This window comes from Triticum urartu, chromosome 3 (genome assembly GCF_003073215.2).
Source record: "Triticum urartu cultivar G1812 chromosome 3, Tu2.1, whole genome shotgun sequence".
Taxonomy (NCBI): Eukaryota; Viridiplantae; Streptophyta; class Magnoliopsida; order Poales; family Poaceae; genus Triticum; species Triticum urartu.
The window spans coordinates 654,882,405-654,903,722 of NC_053024.1; the positions used below are offsets into that span (position 1 = coordinate 654,882,405).

The 21,318-nt window shown below is 51.1% G+C and overlaps 2 protein-coding genes across 3 annotated transcripts; both read right to left on the reverse strand.

Moving 5' to 3' along the window:
- Positions 1 to 941: 941 nt before the first annotated feature.
- On the reverse strand, positions 942 to 2,083 carry LOC125549004. Its single transcript, XM_048712509.1, has one exon. It carries the CDS (start codon positions 1,942 to 1,944, stop codon positions 1,177 to 1,179), a length of 768 nt encoding a protein of 255 aa, XP_048568466.1. The 5' UTR covers positions 1,945 to 2,083; the 3' UTR covers positions 942 to 1,176.
- A 5,912-nt stretch (positions 2,084 to 7,995) lies between these two features.
- LOC125545733 (protein XRI1-like) lies at positions 7,996 to 11,739 on the reverse strand. Of its 2 annotated transcripts, XM_048709762.1 has the most exons (9): positions 11,276 to 11,695; positions 10,296 to 10,351; positions 10,089 to 10,211; positions 9,429 to 9,517; positions 9,245 to 9,305; positions 9,062 to 9,164; positions 8,917 to 8,954; positions 8,745 to 8,834; positions 7,996 to 8,608 (listed from the first exon to the last, which is right to left on the reverse strand). In XM_048709762.1, the coding sequence occupies exons 1-9, from the start codon at positions 11,308 to 11,310 to the stop codon at positions 8,328 to 8,330; spliced, it is 876 nt and encodes a 291-aa protein (XP_048565719.1). In that variant the 5' UTR covers positions 11,311 to 11,695; the 3' UTR covers positions 7,996 to 8,327. The 2 variants fall into 2 exon arrangements, with proteins under 2 accessions (XP_048565719.1, XP_048565718.1); XM_048709761.1 differs by having other exon boundaries at positions 10,089 to 10,351; positions 11,276 to 11,739.
- Positions 11,740 to 21,318: the final 9,579 nt, after the last annotated feature.

A 21,318-nucleotide genomic window follows, 5' to 3' on the forward strand; every position in this document is an offset into this window, starting at 1 on the left:
CAAGATTGAGAAATTTTACACCATTACTAATTGTCGATGAAACATGGTGAAACATGCACGTTCCTTCACACAACTACGTATTTGGCTTGGCTAGCTAGCTAGCAACAATGGAGCTTGCGTGCACAGGGCAGAAGACTGAACAGCCAGTGATTGAGCACATGTACGCGGTACTCGCGCCTGCATGCACTAAAGATTGAACAGCCACTTCAGTAAGTCTCCATCTATCCCACTGCAAAACTATTCGGTTTTCTCTAATCTCTGTTACATGTGCAATCCTGACGGGGACAAACGCCTCCTCAGCCAGAAAGGGTTGGGATAAACCGGGATTAGATAAGACGGGGGGATTTGGAGTTTAGGATTCATTTAAGACTTCGACTACGAAATCAATGTTTTTTTCAGACTTTTTTCTTTTACCAATATCCAAACTGATCTCATATAAACCAGGCAAGATAATACCCAGAGCCAGAGGAGTACTACCACACCAGAATCACGCCAGAAATCTGTGTCAGTCCCATTGCCAATACCAACTTTTTCCCCCTTTCAAATAGTAGATGCTTTTGATATAAGTAGTTTTTGTGTCTTCTAAAGATAAATATATTTTTCTAACAGTGACTTGTACAGTGCACACATGCACGATATACATGCACCCTCCTTCACGGTCACTTGTAGCATGGTCAAATACACAAGACGTCTTTCTTCAAAAATAAAAATAAAATACACAAGGCGTCAAGACCCCATCAAATCAGAAGCGCGCAAGACGCTTGGTCATATCCCGTTGGAAAAAATTGTAGCTGCAGTGAGCTAGCCATCGACTTATCATGATCGCAACTGACACTGACATGAATGCACTGTTATGAACATAACAATCCAAGGAAGTCTTCCAGACAGACAAGGGAAATTAAACTAAGGATCACAAGCGTGCAGTTGCTCCTACCCGGCCATAAACAAAGCGGAGTGGATCGAACGATCCAAAGCTGCACTGATTGCTGTTAGTTTGTCACATGTACGTAATTAATGTGCGTCCGAACAAGAACAATCACACCACACGGCCTCCGTCGATCAGTCGCTCACAAGTCCCAACTGTTCGAAAATTTACACTTATTTCGAACGAATTATTACAGGCTCCAATGTCTGAACAATGGGCGACATGCCGCCGCACATGGCAGAGGATCCAGTTCAGAAGATGTGGAGGATGTCCTGGATGAAGACGTTGCAGAGCGGGCAGTTGCCGCGGACGTGCCGGAGCTCGCGGGAGCAGAGGCGGCAGAAGGTGTGGCCGCACGGGATGAAGGCCGCGCCCTTGTGCCGCACCATGCACACGCAGCACACCTGCGCCTCCTCCTCTTCTTCCTCTTCGTGCCGATCACCGTGGCCGTCCTCGTCGTTGACATCGACCATGCCGCACTGGGTCACGCCGCCGTCCTCGTCAGCTTCCAAGTGGATGTCCGTCTGCTCCAGCAGCGCCATCAGTGACGTCGACGCCGCCGCCACCGGCGGAGGCTCGTCGTTGTGTCCGTCCTCCTCTTCTACGTCGTTCTCCTCGTCGTCGTCGACCACGGCGCGCGGGGACGGGGCGCGGGTGAAGGCCACGGCCACCGATCCCTCGCCGGGGGACGGGTGGTACTTGTAGCTGCTTCTCGGGGAGGCTCTGCTCGCCACGGCGCGGGGAGGCTTGGCCGTCGACCCTGTCGCGTGCCACGCGCCCGCGGCGCGGCGGACCCAGAGCCGGTGGCGCAGCGGCCTCCAGTTGATCGCACCGCCAGAGCCGCCCTCGCCTCGAACGTCCCGGTCGATGGCGTCCATGAGCGTGCACGGCCTGTCTTCTGCGCCGTCGTCGTCGTCGTCGTCCGGGATCCTGAGGAAGTCGCGGATGGCCGGTTCGGCGGGCGTGGAGAGCTGCTCCTTGAGCGTCATGGCGCGCCGCAGCTCCGGCCGCCGGTCCATCGGCAGGCCCCGATCGCCGGCGCGGCGTCTCCTTCGCGTCGGGGGTGGTGACCGCGGTGGTTGAGAGAGGACAGAGAGGCGGGCTGCGGTTGCGCGCGAGTGGGGAGGACGGGAGACGCCGTGGACTGGAGCGGGCCTCGCGGGGTTTTTAAACCCTGGAACGCAATTACCGCAAAGGCGCGCGGATGGGAGCGAAATTACCCCGGGTGCCACGCTAAGTCAGACTTACGACGGGCACCTGGCTTCCACTATGTTACTGGGCAGTGGAGTAATTTGCCCACTTGATGTCCTAAAATTTGACGACGGAATCACCGGAGGTCTGGAAAACTATTTCGAAATCCTGTACTTGCTAGTTTGGCCACTTGTCATCTAAATTTTGACGACGGAATAGCCGGAGGTCAGGAAAACTATTCTGAAAATCGGTACGTACTTGCAGATTGCTGGTGAATGTGACGGTACGTTGCAGTACAGAAAATATAGCAGTGCCACTTGAACAGTGGGTTTTCAAAACTTGAAAGAAATAAAAGAACTTGAACAGTGTGCATGCGCGCGAGCGGACGTACGTGATGCGTGCAAGCAACGGAACCTGGTACGTACCACGGCAACAGGAGCGGGCTCACTTTGTTTACTGTGGCCCAGGCCAGGCATGCATGAGAAGTTGGTGCTACATCTACATGCACCTCCATCGAAACCCTTCGCGTCGCCTCGGTCTTGGGTGGGCAAACGGACCACACTGAACTGAACTTTTTGTTTCTTGCCAAGGAATGAACTTGCACTTCGCACCGCCAGCATCTATTTCTGTGCACTGTCAACATGGTGCTCTAGTTTACCTTTGGCACTGAACATTGCTGAACGGAACCCCTGGGCACCTAACTCGGTTTTGGCCTGCATGTGTACGTACATGACGCGCGTTGGTTGGTTGGCCGGGGTCCGCGACAGGAATGGAAGCCATTGATTGTATCTCTACTCCGCTGTACCGTAGCGAGCGAGCGTACGTACGCAGCCAGCCGTGTATTCGGTGACATGAAGGCTGGCTAATGAACCCCCTCCCCGTCGTACGTCCACGTCCGCTGCTTGCACCCACTAGGGCAGCTACGTGTGACCTATCCGCATCGCCCGACTGTCCAGCACTCTACAACTACGAGCACACAGACAGCGGGCAGAAAACCAGGCGAGATGACGGGATGGTCCGATGATGGCGCCGTCTCAACTCCCGCGACGGATGGTAAGCATACTGCATGGTGAACCTGAACCTGGAAGGCAAGGAACGAAGCGGGGGCGCGCGCCGTAGCCCGTAGGTGGTGGCATGGCAGCGGCGATGGCGACGGCGACGATGTGCAGGGGAGGAAGCGTCTGGCACAGTCTTCTCCGCAGGCCCGGGAGCGACCGACGGCGACGCGCCCGTGCCCACCGTGGTGTCGTCGTCGTCGTCGTCGTCGTCTGGCCCGTGATCGAGGCGGAATCATCGGGTCGCCGGGGCCTGCGAATAATGCTCGGTTTTGGCGATTTCCTCCTTGCTCGCCTTGGCAGCCGGACCGGCCCCGGCCCCGGCCCGGCCCGGCCGGCCAGCCTGTGCGCTGTGGTCGATCGGTGTCATGTACGCTTACGTTCCGCGCGCGGTGGGGTTTACGGGTTTTGTTGGTATATATTGCCACGCTACGTCGGGCCTCGATCAAGTTCCCGCACAAGGGGCCAACATATGTACCTAGGGATGAAACCGGAGTGAAAACGAGCGGAACTAGATGCTATCAATTTTTTTTACAAAAGCAAAAATGAATACAGAAATGCCGAAAAAGGGTACTCCCTCTGTAAACTAATATAAAAACATTTAGATCATTAAAATAGTGATTTAAATACTCTTATATTAGTTTACGGAGGGAGTACTACCGAAAGCAAACACGAAGCGGATACGGTGCGAAAACGGCAACAGAAACATGTGCTCACCGGAACTTAAAAACCCCTTGAACCACACGGGAAAACTCAAGCAAACCAACATATTTAATCGATTGTTAACATGACTACAAAATGTTTTGATGGTGATATGCATTTTTTGCTTTTTTTTCAACTGCGGCAATACAAACATATTTGTGATAATCCAAACGATAACCTTCATATATAAGCAAAACAATTTGGATGAAATTTTCGTCCAGGGCTGGCTGCGCGGCCATGAACACTGCCAAAATCACCGCTCCACACCACAATGCAGCACTGCCAGGAGATGATCCGACGTACACCGACTGGAGCAAGGAAAGGCCACAGAACCATGCTGCTCTTGGTCTCCTGGCACATCTGAAAGAGGAGGAACGCCTACGTTTTCGGAGGGAAGCTACCACGACTGGAAGACGTCTGTCAAGCTATTATGCTGGACTACGCCCAACAGAGAATCGCCGGAGCGGCATGTCTTGAGCCCCCGTTCGGGGTCGATGAGATAGCACGCCCAGGGCGCCTTTAGGGTCTCTCTTTTGCGGTCTTCTTTTTCGTTTTTGCTCTCCTTTTTTGCACAACTTCTGTGCCCATGATCACTTGATCCACGCTGTATTTCCCACATGCTTAAACCGGATATTTCAAAATATATATATCATGATATTATTCATCATCCAGGATGCAAAATAACTGTTCTTCACCCAGAGTGACGAATATATAAACAAAACCTAGTGTATTAGGGCATCTCCAGCCGCGCCCCAGGAAGACCTTCCCAGGCGATTTTTTCGCACCGGCGCCAAAAAAACGGCCCAGTCGCGCCCCAAGGAGCCCGATTTTCGTCGGCCTGGGCCGAAAACAGCGCCGGCGGACCCAGGCCAAACCCGGCGCGCTGGGGGCGCCCGGGGGCGCCGGGGCGAACTGTTTTGGCGCGAAACAGCCGCGGGCCCGCCACGTCAGCGACACGGCGCCCCGTCTTCCCCCAACGGCCTCGGTTCCCGTGGGGAATCAATGCCAAGGCTGCCACCGGTCAGCCTTGCCATTGATTCCTCACGGGCGGCGCGTCACGGGACGGCGCGCCGACGCCTCCCCTCCCTCGCACGCGTACACACGGGTGCGGCGCGGCTATATAGCCGGTGGCCTGCACTCGCCTGTGCCCACACCAGCCTCGCCCCTCGCCGCCGCCCAGCTCCTCCCTCTCCCTACCTCTCCCGAGCGCCGCCGCCCAGCCCCTCCCTCTATCTCTCTACCTCTCCCGAGCCCGTCGACATGGCGGAACGCTACCCCGGAGACGAGGCGGCGGCCAACGGCTTCGGCCGCCGTTTGCTCCGCGAACAGGAGTCCTGGCTCCTGTTCCAGGCGAATATCCCGGCGCCGCCGGACATGCGCGCCGGGCCGACGGGGTGGAGGCTCAGCACCGGGGGAGTGCCCATTCCCCCATTGCCCGACGCCGTGGCGAAGCCGACGTACTTCGCCGAGGAAGTCGAGGTCGTGCGCGCCTCCCTCACCGACGCCCAACTCTCCCTCCCCCAGTACGTCACCGACAACCACGCGGCTTGGGCGACGTATTTCGAGCGCCGCCGGCAGCAGCGCTTGGCGTCCATCAACGGCGCGTCGGTGGTTGGCGGCCGGCAGAACAGCGAGGGGCGTCACCTGTGGTGGGGCGTCCCCGGCCGCACACTCAAGGGCGTGCTGACGTACCTCGAGGGCGGCAACGACCCGCCGTTGGCGTACCCAGCGAGGGCGGCCGCCCCGGCGCAGCACCGACGCGCCGGGCCATGGGCGCCAAGGAGGTTCGGGTCCTCCTCCTCTTCTTCCTCCTCCCGATCTTCATCGCACTCCTCTGGCACTCCGGCCCTGCTCGGCGTCAAGGCCGAGCCCGCGGTGGAGACGCCGCTCGGCCGGCGCACCCGTAGCGCCGGCATCGTCATCAACGAGGGCGGCCGGCGCGCCTCCTCGTCGGCTCCTCCTCCGCGCTTCGTCAAGCCAAAGACGGAGCCGGGGCTCGCGCCAGTGAAGACGGAGCCGGGGCTCGCGCCGGTGAAGAAGGAGCCGGCCGCGCCGGTGACGACGGAGCTCGACGACGACGAAGTGGCCCTGGAATGGGCGCGCAGGGACTCCATAGCGATGGAGAAGGAGCGCCTGGAGAAGGCGAAGGAGCGCCAGCGCGCCGCCCTGCTTCGCTTCGCGGAACGTCGACGCGGCCGCGACGAAGGCGGGGTCGTCGTCATCTGCGACAGCGACGACGCCGACGACGATGCGCCGCCACCAGTCCGCCATGGCGACGCCGGACAGGGGTCCAGCAGGGGCGCCCGCGTCAAGGAGGAGAAGGCCGACGACGATGATGGCGGCGACGGCGGCGACTTCAGCCAATTTTTCCTTTAGATTAGTTTATGTATATGTGCTATGTAACGAAAATCCGCGAACTTCGCCGAAATGTGCCGAAATTTATCGTGTTTGGCCGAATTTTATCGTGTTTAAGCCGAACTTCGCCGAACTTCTTTTATTTTAAAACGTGCCTGGGGGCGGCCTTGGGGCCAGCGGCTGGGGACCAACTCGCCCCTAGGCCCAATTTTTGCGCCGGCTCACCCCCAGGCGGCGATTTTAGGCGCTCCCTGGGGGGCCAACGGCTGGAGATGCCCTTAGGTCACACTCTTACAAGTAAAACACATTGTAACATCACAAAACAATACGTGAACTGGAGTTTCAGGCCCGGCCTTTGAGGTTACAATCAGGGTTAACTTTTTTCTAGAGAGAGAGAGATCAGGGCAAACTTCCTTGCATGGTAATAGAAGTTGGGCCACACATAGGCCATTCCGCTCATTGTATAATTGTGTGATGTTTGAAAGCTGGACTACAAAGCAGTCATAGGCCAATGAGCGCTGCTATACACACGATACTGAGTAGCCGATGTTTGCACGATTCTATAGATCAAGCTGTGCATGTGTGGCACAAAGTGGAGGCCGGCCGCTGGATCAAGCATCGTCCAGTGTTCGGCTACTCAGTATCGTCTGCTCAGTAGTTCCGTAGACCCATAGTAGAAACAGAAAATTTTATATTCACGAAAACAAAATGTTTCATTTACTCTTGTGTCTACTTCGCTGAAAAACGACGTTCCGTTTTTGTTTCCATTTTCGCATAAAAATATATCATTTTCATTTCCACGTAAAACAATATCATTTTTATTGTTTGTTTTGCAAACATTCACTTTCGCTTTCATATTTTGTCTCCGTTTTCATGTTTTGCCAAGAAATCAAAAAGTTTCCGCTACGTTTTCATGTTTTGCCAGAAAATCAAAAAGTTTCTGCTCCGTTTTCGTCCCTGTACCAACATGGACGTGTCGCACGGTGCGTACGTGGTCGACCAAGATCGCGATGCGTCCACTGGCCGATCGATGATGCAGCGCAGCAGCGTCCATCCGTTGGAAGCTCACAGAACCGGGTGGTCACCGCGCTGGTCGGCTGCTGTCCCCGCCCTGCCGTGCCCGTGCAGGAGTTGAATTGTCGAGAGCTTGAGACAGATCGCGCGCACTCCTACATGATTTGCATGAGATGAGGCGAGATAGATCCCTGCGTATGGCCCATACAGGACCTGAGCAGAGCATAGATCCACCCATGCATCATCATATACCAAGCTCACGCACGGATGAGAGTAAATGGCCATCACAGGACAGAGGCGGGGGGGGGGGACCCCGTGGATGAGCAAGCCAAGGACACCATAATCATCACTCACACCTAGCATCTACTTCTCTTCTGGACTCCGAACCGTACGAGGCTGCACATGCTCATGAGCCTCTCCTCCGCTCTACTGCCCCACAGCACTGATGATGAGGAGCTCCATCAGCGCAAGAGGATCATCAAATGGATCGATCGACCGATCTCCGTAGCAGCAGGCAAGACAAGAAGATCTCGGTACCAATTACTGCAAATCCTGACAGTTACTGCATCTTAGTACGGGAGGGAAAGTAGGGACGCCGCACTACCCATCTCATCATCCGGCTGTCTGCCTGTCTGTCTGATCATTGGATCGGATCATGGACACCATCATCACTGCCTAGGGCCCGTTATGGTGGTGGTACAAGCAAGATTCAGGGTTTCAGGTATGGGAAGCAACAGAGATGGGTACAACATCTGCAAATGAGGCTGGGGTACAATATATAGGTGCTGCAAATTATATAATTTAATCTCACCAAACTACGTAATACACATATGTCCATATTAACCTGATTATCACATCAACTTTTTCCACCTTTGGACCAAAAAGAGAAACACGCTAGCCAAACCCACTGCCTACGCACACTTCTAGGCCTGCTCTACCAGTCAACCAACCTAACAAAGCCAGCACAGGTCAAATGTTGCAGCAGCAAAGAACAACCCAACCCAACCCAGCCCAACCATACACACTTCTTTGGCCACAAAAATCATCTAGACAGCTACAGCGCGGTGGTTATGTGAAGAACTTCGTCAGCCTCTCGTTCTTGTGATGGTGATGCTGCCCTTGCCCCCCTCGGTGTGGATCTTCGTCTTGTGGACCACGGGCTTCCCGGAGATGGCCGACGCCTCCTGGTACGGAGCGGACGCCTCGTCGATCTTGTGCTTGATCCTGTACGAGGGAGGAGCGAGGATCTTCTGGTTGATGTCCCTCAGGGTGGTGGCGCCGTGGAAGCCGCACGGCTTGATGAGCTCGAATGGGTAGGCCACCGATGCCACTTTCAGCTTCTTTGCTCTGATGACGTTTCTTCCAGCTGCAAGTCAGTCAGAAGAACCATGTATGAGCGACTTGCACAGATTATGCAGCGCTATGCAATCAGAGTAACTGTGTAAAAAATAGTTGAACTAATGGGTGCTCTGATCAAACAGCAATGGGGTCAGTAAGCAAACCTTTCAGAGGTGTAGGTTTAGCTTGCGGAGGTTTCTTCTCAACTTTCATGATAGGCTGCTCCTCGAGCTCGACCAACGAATTCTGAAGAACTGAAACAAAGAGTTCTAGCATCAGTAGCTTTACAATTGCGATAACAAGTGATGATTTGTATACTGGGACCATTTTACTAACCAGAGGTATTTACTTCCGCAGCAGCACTAGGACTTTTCCTGTCGAGAAGGATCAGAAACCATGAGAAACATAAATACGTAACAGATGGCAGTTAACAGAAATACTGTTAAGCCAAGCACAAGGTGGACCTCAGTAAACAACATACACTTCTTCCAGGGGCGAACGATTCTCACTATCTTGTGAGCAATCAACCAGCCATTGTTCAGGTAGTTCCTCTGTCCCAACACACTCTAACAAATGCTCGTCACCTGCAATCAGCTCTAGGATTAGGATAAATGGAGGAGAATCAACTCAGTGTAACACTTTGCAGAGATGATGGAAGACCTACTAGAGAAATCCAAATCCACTTGCAGATTTTCCAAGAGCCCATCTGTCAGAGAACAGTCGATCTACATACAAACCAGTACATATTGATGGAGTTAAACCACCATTGTAATGAATGTAAAATTCAACTGGACACAGATTGTCGAAATCAAAAAGTATTAGTCCATAGGTAACTTCGTTGCACGTACCTCAGAATTGTCTGGACAGAACTGCAGCATACGCCTTCGTTTAGCTTGTAAGGTTTCCTTTCCTTCATCAAATTCCTTGATAATAATATCTGCATTGTACTCACACAAGGTCACAAAACCTGAAGTGCATTCTCAGCATACAATTAAAATGTGTTATAAGATAGGATTGCCAATTTCCTTTCATCTCTTATTTGCTTTGGCGAGAGGGGTCAGGAATTACATGTAAAATCCACTGTTCTGGCTTCTGATTAAAGGTCAAATCATAGTTCAGTTGCATTATAGACAGTTCTAAGTGGTGGTTCAAATTAAACCTATTTGAGTGCAACTGCGCAAAACAACTTTTCACAAATGCTAACAACCAGATGACTATGTTGTATCTACTGCCCTGCTTGCATACAAAAATGCAACCAAAGACATGTTTCCAGATACTTCATCATGAAATACATGGCACTTATATAATTAATGAACATTTCAAACAAAACAGCGGCTCAATTCACATACAGGTAGTAAAACATACTAGTGACTTCACACTAGATGCTTAGACATCCTTCACTGATAGTACAGTATGTTCATGGCCAGAGGTAACCACGATATGTTAGTACAGTATGTTAGTGGTCAGAGGTAACAATGGTATGTAAATGACAGAGCATATTTTTTTACCTCCTATATCACAGAAGGGCAAATCTATGTCTGTACATTCTTTAATTGGGGTTTGCTCATCGAACAGGCTCCAAGAATCAACCTCATTGTGGTTTGCTTCAGCCCACAGGGAGGTAGATGGAACTGCGAAATCAGAAGAAGAATTCTCATCAGTTAACCGGATGCAGTTTTCGGACAGAAGGAATGATACGAAAGCATGCTGCAAACCTGGTAGCAGATCCTTCTGCAAATCAAACTCTTGACTCTGCCAGTCCCACATCTCACTGCACAAAGTTCAACATCGAAGAGCATTGTTAGAGATGAGCATTCAGATTTCAACAATTGCTGAAAATTTTACAGAAAGAATGAGCAAAATGCAGAGTATACATCTTTGAACAGGCTTATCACAGAACATGAGCTGTAACCTGAACATGTAAAAACCCCAAGTTTATCTGAAAAGAGGGTGAAAAATTCAACTCATGTGCTAGCACATTTCAATGTTTCCCTTTTGCTGCGGCACTCCTGAATGTTCAGGACCCCGAGAGTGCGGTATCAAGTGCAAACTATTTGCAGAAAAAAAATCTAACAGCGCAATGGTAACTCGCAGTAAGAAAAAAAAGGAAACCTTTGAGGATTAGGAAACTTGAAGCATTCACATGAAAGAAACAGCCTGGCATGGGCCAAAACCCAAAGAAACAGAGGCAGGAGAAATGGAAGGAGGCCATGAACAGCAGCTAGCTAGGGTTTAACAGCAAAAGACAAGACCAAGACCAACACACACACGGCCATCCCTAACCGCAACCAACCACAGTACGGCACAAAAGAGGAAATTAAAAGCCTCCGTCAAAAGAAGGCATGATCCTTTATTTCCCTCCCGGAATTGGAAGTCTTTTCCCCAAACATCACGCGAGGACGAAAAGATCAAGAAGATGATGAGGACGGAAAAGGGCGGGCGGTACTAGCAGGCAGGTAGCCAGCGCCAGCGCCGCGCCCAACCAACCGAGAAGCAACCGCCGTACCGAGAAAGCGAAATTAGGGCGGCTCAATCAGCCGACGACGAGGACGGGATTAAGGCCCGAAGAAGAAACAAATCGCGCGACTCAACCAAAAAAAAAAGAAAACACCACGCTTTTTCTCCGACCGCGCCGTCGCGCCGTACGGTGGTTGGCGAGGATCAAGAAGCCGGGCGGAGGAGGAAGGAGGCGCACCTCTGATCGCCAATGCCGCCGTCGAAGTCCATCATCCCCCGCGGCGGGGCGGATCCGAGCCCGGCCGGCGGACGGCGAAAGGGAAAGGCGGGGGAGGGAAGGAAAGGGGCCGGAGGGAGGGGTGCGGGGTGGGGAGCGGGTGGAGAGGAGGAAGGGACTGGAGACTGGAGAGTGGGCGCAGTGGTGGTGGTGGTGGTGGTGGGAACAGTTTATCCCTCTCTCCTCTCAGTCACCGCTCCCTCGTGCTTCTCTCGACGCCCAAAGGGAAGGAAGGGGCCCCGTCCGTCCGTCCCCGAGAAAACAAAGCTTGCGCCTTTATTGCTGCTGCCCCTCCTCCTCCTCTCGCCCTCCAACGTGACCGCTCAAGCGGGCGCGGGGGCCGAGGCCTGAGAAGACGATGATTATCCTATGACTAATTGGGCAGCTTGGGCGACCCCGAGTACTGATTAATTGATTATTAATCAGTCAGGGCAGTTACGGGTTGGGCTGCCCGGAGGGAGGCTTGTGGCGGAAGGAAGGGGGGAGAGAAACCGTGCGGCGCACATTGTACTCCGCGGTCGTACCACGGCGGAACCGGTGGCGTGTGTGCGCCGTGCCACGGCCGACGGCGGTGCCCGGGTGCACCGGCAATTTCCTTTTTTTTCCAATAAATTCTTCCATTACTCAGAGTTTAAATGTTACAGTTTCGTTCCAAAAGTTCCATGACCTTTTTTTTTCGTTTCCAAAAGTTTCATGACCTTGTCCGGTCCAGAGCCTAGCCAAACCATAGCCCGGCGGTGCACCCTACCGAAATTAGAAAAGGCTTAATGCCTCCTTGTTATGTGCACGTTTCAAGTTTCGTTTTAACCTTTGCTTTCTTGTGGACCGTACAAAAAGTGTATAAGCTCAAACTTTTCGTCACGGACTAAAAATGATTTTAGCTCCTCACACTAAGGATGGAAAAACAATTTAGGAATGGTTCCCCCTCTATTGGGCGACATGGCGATCGCGTCGGTCGCCTCGTGCGCGAACCATGTGCCTCTGTGTATCCCCACTAGTGCTTCTGTTCCGTGAACGTTCTTTTCCTTCCCCACGAAGCTTCCTCGGTGGCTAGTGCTCCCCTTGGCCAGACGATGTTGTGCTAGCATCGGTTACTTTTTCGGTGAAGCTTCCTCGGCGCCTAGCGCTCCCCTAGGGCACACAATGTTGTGGTGGCATCAGTTACTTTCTCGACGAAGCTTCCTCGATGCCTAGCGCTCCCCTCGGACAGACGGTGTTGTGCTGGCATCGGTTACTTTCTCGATGAAGCCTCCTTGATGCCTAACGCTCCCTTCGGCCACACGATGTTGTGCTGGCGTCCGTTACCTTCCCTGACGAAGCTTCGTCGATGCCTAGCGCTCCCCTCGGACAGACGGTGTTGTGCTGGCATCGGTTACTTTCTCGATGAAGCCTCCTTGATGCCTAACGCTCCCTTCGGCCACATGATGTTGTGCTGGCGTCCGTTACCTTCCCTGACGAAGCTTCGTCGATGCCTAGCGCTCCCCTCGGACAGACTGTGTTGTGCTGTCATCGGTTACTTTCTCGATGAAGCCTCCTTGATGCCTAACGCTCCCTTCGGCCACACGATGTTGTGCTGGCGTCCGTTACCTTCCTTGACGAAGCTTCCTCGGCGCCTAGCGCTTCCTTCGGCCAGACGATGTTGTGCTGGCGTCAGTTACCTTCCCGACGAAGCTTCCTCGGCATCCCCTTGACTAGACGATGTTGTGCTGGCATCGGTTACCTACCTGATGAAGCTTCCTTGGCGCCTAACGCTCCCCTCGGCCAGATGATGTTGTGTTGGCATTCGTTACCTTCCCGATGAAGCTTCCTTGGCGCCTAGCGCTTCTCTTGACCACACGATGTTGTGTTGGCGTCGGTTACTTTCCCAACGAAGCTTCCTTGGCGTCTAGTTGGTTTACTTGGTGGAAGATTATTATGTTCGGATTGTTAATCACATTTATACCCACTAATCATGTTCAATAAGATGAGTTGTGAGTAGTTCTATTTGTTCTTGAGGACATGGGAGAAGTTTCGTTATTAGTAATCATGTGAAGTTGATCACCTTTCAATGTTTTGATATCATGTTGTGTTGTTTTTCCTCTAGTGGTGTTATCTGAGCGTCGACTACATTACACTTTACCATCTTTGGGCCTAGGGTAAGGCATCGCAAAATTACTTTGTAGATGATGGGTTGCGGGAGTGATAGAAGCATAAACCCCAGTTTATGAATTGTTTCGTGAGGGCTGTTTTGGATCCACACATTTAATGTTATGTTTAGAGTTATCTTAGTTACTTCTTTTGTTTTACGGATGCTTGCATGGAGAGTATAATCATAAGTAGTTGTTTGTTCAAGGAAGAACAGTACATTAGCTCTGGTCCACCCACATAACACTTATCAAGCAAATGAACGTGAAGTCGATGAATTGTGGTCAAAGTAACTTGACGTTATTCAAGTGTGTCCTTAAGAGCGTTTTAATCACAATTAAGGTTTGGGCCACTTGTTGCACCTTGCTACTTTTGTTACTTGTTACCATTTATCTTGCTATCAAAACTATCTTATAGCATTTGCAGAGAATACCTTGCTGAAAATTACCTATCAATTCCTTCTGCTCCTCGTTGGGTTCGGCTCTCTTACTTATCGAAAGGACTACTGTTAATCTCCTGTACTAGTGGGTCATCAGTGATCAAGTTTTCCTCAAGCTTCAACCTTATGCCCAGTCCAGTGTTTCTCATTGAGAAAACAATAAGCTTAATTTTAAGTACTATGTGCCTTATCAAATCATTTCAAAGTAGGAATTGTTGCTTATCGACTTGCTCTTCCTAGTGATAGTCGCATTCATCCAATCTTTCACGTTTCTCAACTCGAGAAGGTTGTTGCTCCTATGGATCAGGTGCAATCTTCCTTTCCATCTTCAATTGCTTATCTTAAGTTCCTGTTGCATGTGTTGCAACATCACATTCGTCAGTTGGGAAATCGCACTATTCCTCAAGTGCTGCTGGAGTGAAGCCAAGGTGAGCCAGAAGCTACTACTTGGGAAGATCATGACTCGCTGAAGCAACGATTTCCGCGTGCACCGGCTTGAGGACAATCCATTTCTCAAGATGGGGGGCGGGGGTCAGCGACCCAGATCCTTTGCTCCCTATGGACAAGGCGGGAACATAAGAATAGGAGGTGACTCAAGACATGGATCAGGAGACTTCAAGGCCGCCCCGAGCCAAATGTTTACCGGCGCGGTTAATGAAGGAAATATGCCCTGGAGGCAATAATAAAGTTGTTACTTTAAATTTACTTATTCATGGTAAAGGTTTATTATTCATGCTAGAATTGTATTGATCGGAAACTTAAATACATGTGTGAGCACATGAACAAACACCGTGTCCCTAGTAAGCCTCTACTAGACTAGCTCGTTGATCAAAGATGGTTAAGGTTCCTAACCATGGACATGTGTTGTCATTTGATAACGGGATCACATCATTAGAAGAATGATATGATGGACAAGACCCATCCGTTAACTTAGCATAATGATCGTTCAGTTTTATTGCTATTGTTTTTCTTCATGTCAAATACATATTCCCTTGACTATGAGATTATGCAACTCCCGGATACCGAAGGAATACTTTGTGTTCTATGAAACGTCACAATGTAACTGGGTGATCATAAAGATGCTCTACAGGTATCTCCGAAGGTGTTTGTTGAGTTGGCATAGATCAAGATTAGGATTTGTCACTCCGAGTATCGGAGGGGTATCTCTGGGCCCTCTCGGTAATACACATCATAAGCTTGCAAGCAAATGACTAAGGAGTTAGTCACGAGGTGATGTATTATGGAATGAGTAAAGAGACTTGCCAGTAATGAGAGTGAAGTAGGTATGAAGATACCGACGATCGAATCTCGGGTAAGTAACATACCGATGGACAAAGGAAATTACGTATGTTGTCATAACGGTTCGACCGATAAAGATCTTCGTAGAATATGTAGGAAACAATATGGGCATCCAGGCTCTGCTATTGGTTATTGACCGGAGAGTTGTCTCGGTCATGTCTACATAGTTCTCGAACCCGTAGAGTCCGCTCGCTTAATGTTCGTTGACGATATAGTGTTATATGTTTTGGTGACCAAATGTTGTTCGAAGTCCCGGATGAGATCACGAACATGACGAGGAGTCTCGAAATGGTCGGAACGTAAAGATTGATACATAGGACGATGGTATTTGAACACCGAAAATGTTTCGGGTCATACCGGGAAGGAATCGAGTCATCGGAAGGGGTTCCGGGCACCCCTCGGCAAGTTATGGGCCTTATGGGCCAAAGAAGGGGACATACCAGCCCACAAGGAGGCTCTTCCCTTGTTTGGCCAGCCATAGGGAAGGAAAAGGGGGAGGGCTATCCCCTCCTGTCTTTCCCTCCCATGGGAGAAAGGAAAGAGGGGGCGCTACCCTTCCCTGCCTTTCCCCGCACTCCAAATAAGGAAGGGGCGCGGCTTGGGAAGGACCTCAAATAGGATTCCTCCTATTAGGGCGTCTCCTTTGGCTGCTCCTCCCTCCCTCCCACCTATATATATGTGGGAGGGGGGCGCCTAGCACACAACAGGCAATTGCCTAGCCATGTGCGGTGCCCCTCTTCACCGTTTACACCCCCGGTTATATTTTTGTAGTGCTTAAGCGAAGCCCTGCGGAGATCACTTCATCATCATCGTCATCACGCCGTCGTGCTGCCGGAACTCATCTACTACCTCGTCGTCTTCCTGGATCAAGAAGGCGGAGGACGTCATCAAGCTGAACGTGTGCAGAACACGGAAGTGCCGTACGTTCGGTACTTGATCGGTTGGAGCGCGAAAAAGTTCGACTACATCAACCACGTTGTTAAACGCTTCCTCTTACGGTCTACGAAGGTACGTAGACACACTCTCCTCCATGTTGCTATGCATCTTTATGAATAGATCTTACGTGTGCGTAGATTTTTTTTTGTTTTCCATGCAACATTTCCTAACAATTAACCGATCCGAATTGGGTCAGATGAGCCTTGTAATATAAACACTGCACACCTTATCCTGTAGGGGGTAAGAAGGAACGGATGGACGGATCTCCCCGAATTTTTCCGTAGGCTTCTAGCTGTGAGGCTGGTTAGGTGAAAGAACTAAATTCAAATTCGCCATGGTTTCTTTTTTCCTAGCTCGAGCGACTTAAGAGGAGAGGGAACCTCAGAGGAAGAGATTTGTTCCTTTGAATCAATGGGAAAGAAAAACTCAATGATTCACGGGTTTCCGGAAACAGATAAATACAAAAAATATAGGATTTGTACTGTCACGTCTTTGATGTGTACATGATTTAAGTTTGCTTAATTTCTTAATTAAAAAACAATGAGTTCTTTCCAAATTGTTTGAGTGGATGATAACTTTCCTATGAAATACATGACTTGATCCTACAAAGAACGTTGCTACACAGCTGACGAGTTGTGGACGATTTGCAGACGATGCAGCGCATCAGGCCATCGATGCATGGAGCAGAAATGAACAGCACCGTTGGATCCTCCAATCGTCCAAAGTTCGGCCGGCAACTGTCGTCCGTACAACAATTTCGTCCTACAAATCAAGTTTCTAAGGAATCTAATCCTTTAAAAATAACATGAAAAACTTTAAATCAAAGAGGCCATCAATGTTACTTGGAACTTGGAAATGTAAAAAATACTCGTGAAATTTCGGACATAGATGACCTATGCTTTGGCCTTGTTACGAAAAGTTTGGTAAGGATATTTACTCTTGCAGATTACCTGCATTCGAAACGGAGTTCATAAAGCCAGGTTTCGAATTCTCTTCCACTATTTCTCCAACCATCACAACTTAAGAATTTGAATCCCTCATATCTATGGTTCTCTTTATCGGCGGAGGTTGCTATTCTGCTGCGCTGGTTCTGTGGGGATTTAACAATTAACACGACCACTCCTAATTGTCTACTATAATATGGTTTGCCCGACTCCGGTGAGGGAGGGGCGATGATGGCAGCGCACGTTTGGCGCGCTCCGGTGTTTGTTGTCGTTGTTAGATGGTCTACGAACATGGATGCGTAGTTTTTACTTTTTGGTGTTTTTGCAGGTCTGAAGTTAAAAATAATAACCACGATTTGACAATTTGAGTACATGTGCATTCAGCGTCCTCCTTTCCTTCTTTCTTTTATTGCGAAACGCTCGTCGTACTACTACTGTATTTCTCCCGTGGAAATCTGGCTTCATTTTTAATACGACGACGACGTGCGGGATCTAGCGGCGTGATTGGATCAGCGAAAATAACATGAGCGGCAATAAATGCATTAATTATTAATCAACCATGAAAGAAAGACGCGGGATCGACGGAGTCGAATAAATGGGACACTCGAGGCTTCATGTGACTCGTGGCACTCATTGATTGAGAGATCCCCCCCTCCGTCTCTCTGGCTTCGTGGCCGCCACTGACAAGCGGGACCGGGGTCCGGTGACCCCACCTGTCGGGGACAACCTCGTAAGCTTATCCCCAGGCCGCCGTGTCACGGTGAGAAGCGGTGGCCGGAGTTAAAGCGGCGGTCGGGGCATCTTCCAAAAAAAAAGGAAAAAGATGGGCTGGGCCGCACCTGCGCTGCACATGGGGGGAGGCAACGGCGCCATGGCCAACAACAGAAAATTCGGAGAATGTCAGCCCGCCTGGTTCGTCGGGGGGAGATAACGTTTGTCTATGCGACGCGATGGGATTAGCCGGCTAGGTCTAGGATAAAAGATGGTTAGCTGTGGTGGTTTACGCTGCTGCGTGTACAGCGCGGTCCTTGATCTGTCCTTGTCCTGTGTGTAGAGTGTAAGCTGGTGGCGGTCAAACGGATGGGGTAAGTAGGATTTGGATCTCGATCTACTGCACTGCACTGCCCACCGGTTACGGATCTGGAGGGGTGAACGGGCGAGAGAGCGACCTGCGCGTGTTCGTGGCGACGTCATACGGATGCTGCCCCTCGATCGTCGTTGGACGGGTGCTCTGGGTGCAGTTTCCGCATCGACGGACCCCTGGGTGTGGGTGGGTACTGAGATGACATGGGATCCGTCCATCCCTCTGCTTCTCTGGGACTATTATTATGTCACTTGGGCTCCCTCGTCCAGGCGTGTAGTATAATGCTGATTTTGTTCGACCGTAAAATGGTTAGTTTTGAGCAATCTGTCGAGACTCTCGACCATCTAATACTAATAGTATATATTTTCAGCATTCTGATTATAACAATCTAATTCTGTTACTCTCTTCGTGTGTCAAAACGCTCTTATATTACGGGACAGGGAAAGTAGTTAACGCAAAGCTATTCGCACCGGAAAATATCATGTTTCCTCTGTAACAGGACGTTTTAGATCACTATAATAGTAGAGTATGACACTATCTTCACAAAGCATAGTATCATAGTATCATACTTTCTTCGTTCACGTATAAGTGTATGTTTGACATTCAAAATTTATTCACAGAAAGTGCAATTCTATCTTTTCAATGCATTTTAAAGTAGAAAAAAAATGCTTCTCTCTCATTACATGGTAATCAAGACCAATAGCATTTAACACATTGTCTCTTCACTTTCTATATCCACTTAGGCCCCTCCAAGTGCTCCACTTTGTACATGTGCTAAGCCTGCCATGCAGAAAAAAAATCTGATGTGGCAAGTTAATTAAGAGTAGAGAGATGAGTGTGGTGATACCAGAAAAAACAATGCCAAATACGTGAACCTAAGCACAACATTTAAATGAAAGAAGCCTAACAATGCATGAAGGATTTTAGTTGCTAAATCATTAAAGGAAGGGAATATAGACGGACTCGCCCGGCCCCCGCGTCGCTCCGCACGGGCGACACGGGAGGTGAAACTAGCAGCCGCTCCCCTGCCGTCCTCCCCCTCGCCGCCGCCGGGGTGCGCCGCCGGTCAAAGGCTGTGTGGCAGCGGCGGCGGCGGGGCTTTGTCTTTCTACAGGGTGTGGGCGCACCCGTGGCTGGTTCGTCCTGCAAGCGCCGCCGGTGGTCGGGAGATCCTCTCCTCCGGCAGGGCGGCGGATCCGGGGCCCTCGCGCCCGGATCTGGTGCAGTGGTGGGCGCGCGGCTGGGGAGGCCCCGTGCGGGGGGCTAGTGCACAGCGGAGGTGCGGATCGGCTCCGGCCGTCGCGTGGTGTGCGCGGTGAGCGCGGTGAGTATGCTCGCGTCGGATCTGGCGCTCGGCAATGGCCTCCGGCGGCAAGGGGCGACTCGGGCGCACGGCTGTGGTGAGGGGGTGGCGCGGCATTGATCCGGCGGGGCCGCTCGTCTTCTCCGGTGGGATGGCAGCAAGAGGCAGCGCGCGGAGGGGCGCAGTTGTGCTGTGCTGGGCGCGTGGCTGCTCAAGGGGTCCGGCGCCGTGGTGCTGGCATCGAGTGCGCGTGAGCTTGGTGGTCGACGGCGGAGATAGCTTGGCGCAGCAGGAAGGTGGAGCCGGTGGATGTCGACCATGGGGATTGTGTGCTGCACAGCGCTTCGGATCTGCTCGGATTCGGAGGTGTGGTGGAGCTCCGGGCGAAAGTCCAGCACTGTCCTTGGGTCGATGCCGGCAACAGCGACGCCATGGCTATGGCATCGTTCCCCTTCTTGAAGGTGTTGTTGTGGTGCATTGCATGACTCTCCGAGAGAAATCCCTAGCTTTGGATGGTCGAAGCGGGCGATGACGACGGCTACATCGTTTCCTTTTTTAGGCATCACCTTGGAGAGTCAGCATTGTTACAGTTTGCACGTATCTCTTCGTCGTTGGGGACAGTGGAAGTCGGGGCGGCGGCTCCGGATGGTTTCTGGATTGTATGTCGAGATGGCGATCTCGGGAACAATGTGAGTGGCAGCTCTATGAGGTGGGGCTCTATCTCGACATTGGTTGGTGGCATCCTTGTCCCGCTTGGGCGGTAGGGGTGTCGGCTCGGTCGATGCGCCCAGAGGAGGCGGTCTGACTTTACGTCGGGGCGGCGGCCCCGGATGTGGTGCGACGTTCATGGTCTGCAAGCGGTTGTCCTGAGTAGCGTGGGCCGCGGGCAGCTGGGTTGTGCGGCGTTCCTGCTCGAGGGGAGCGGTGGTATGTCGGGGCGGCGGCCTCGGAAGGCGGTGCCGGTTGATTGCGCTGGGCGCGGCAGAGCGATGGATGTCGGGGCGGCGGCCCCGAGAGAATCACTGTGACGACCAGACTTCTGTGGCAACCATGATGGTGGGAACAAATGGAAGTCAAGTATTTTGGAACGGAGGGAGTAGTTCTTTCTGCTAGTGTCAATTTTTTGGTGTGGTGAAAAGTGCACCAATTTATAAAGTGGTAGTTTTGTACTAGTGGGAATGTGATAACAATTGTTATGTGCTTTTTACTCCCCACCACGCGTGCTTAATAAGAAAAATTTGAGATAAAAATAGATACAATGAATCTCTATAAAAATGAGTTTAAATGAACACAACCAGATGTATGTCATGCGAACATGCCAACAAAATTGCAAAAACTGTCTGATATATTATGATGCCGTTTCGAAACGACCGGCCAAACTTGTCGTACCCTATCAGAGCTGCTAGTGCCTAAAACATATTGTGACTCATTTTAGCAACGAAGTAATGCACCTGAGGAGAAAAACATTTCGCCGTACAGCAGCCAAACCAACAACACTCCCACTCCCACAGATAGCTCACGGAGTCACAGTACTGACTGAACTCAGTCAGCACTCTGCACGCTACAAGAAGACATGACGACAAAGACGAAATATTCCAATAGCCCGTTCCCGTCTAACAACATCAGGATTATACTAAGGGCAATAAGATAGTCCAATAAAAGCAAGCATGCTCATGTTAGGAAATCTCAACAGTAATCACACGAATAACCATGCAGCGGCAACACAAAACTAATCCTCCCCAACACCGTGTGCCCAACGTACACGCGACAGAACGGACTGTCCACAAAGCAAAGCCAAACACACAGAAAGCTTCGAGGAACTAAAACAATCCAAACACGAAGAAAGCTTCGAGGAACTAAAACAATCTCAAATCA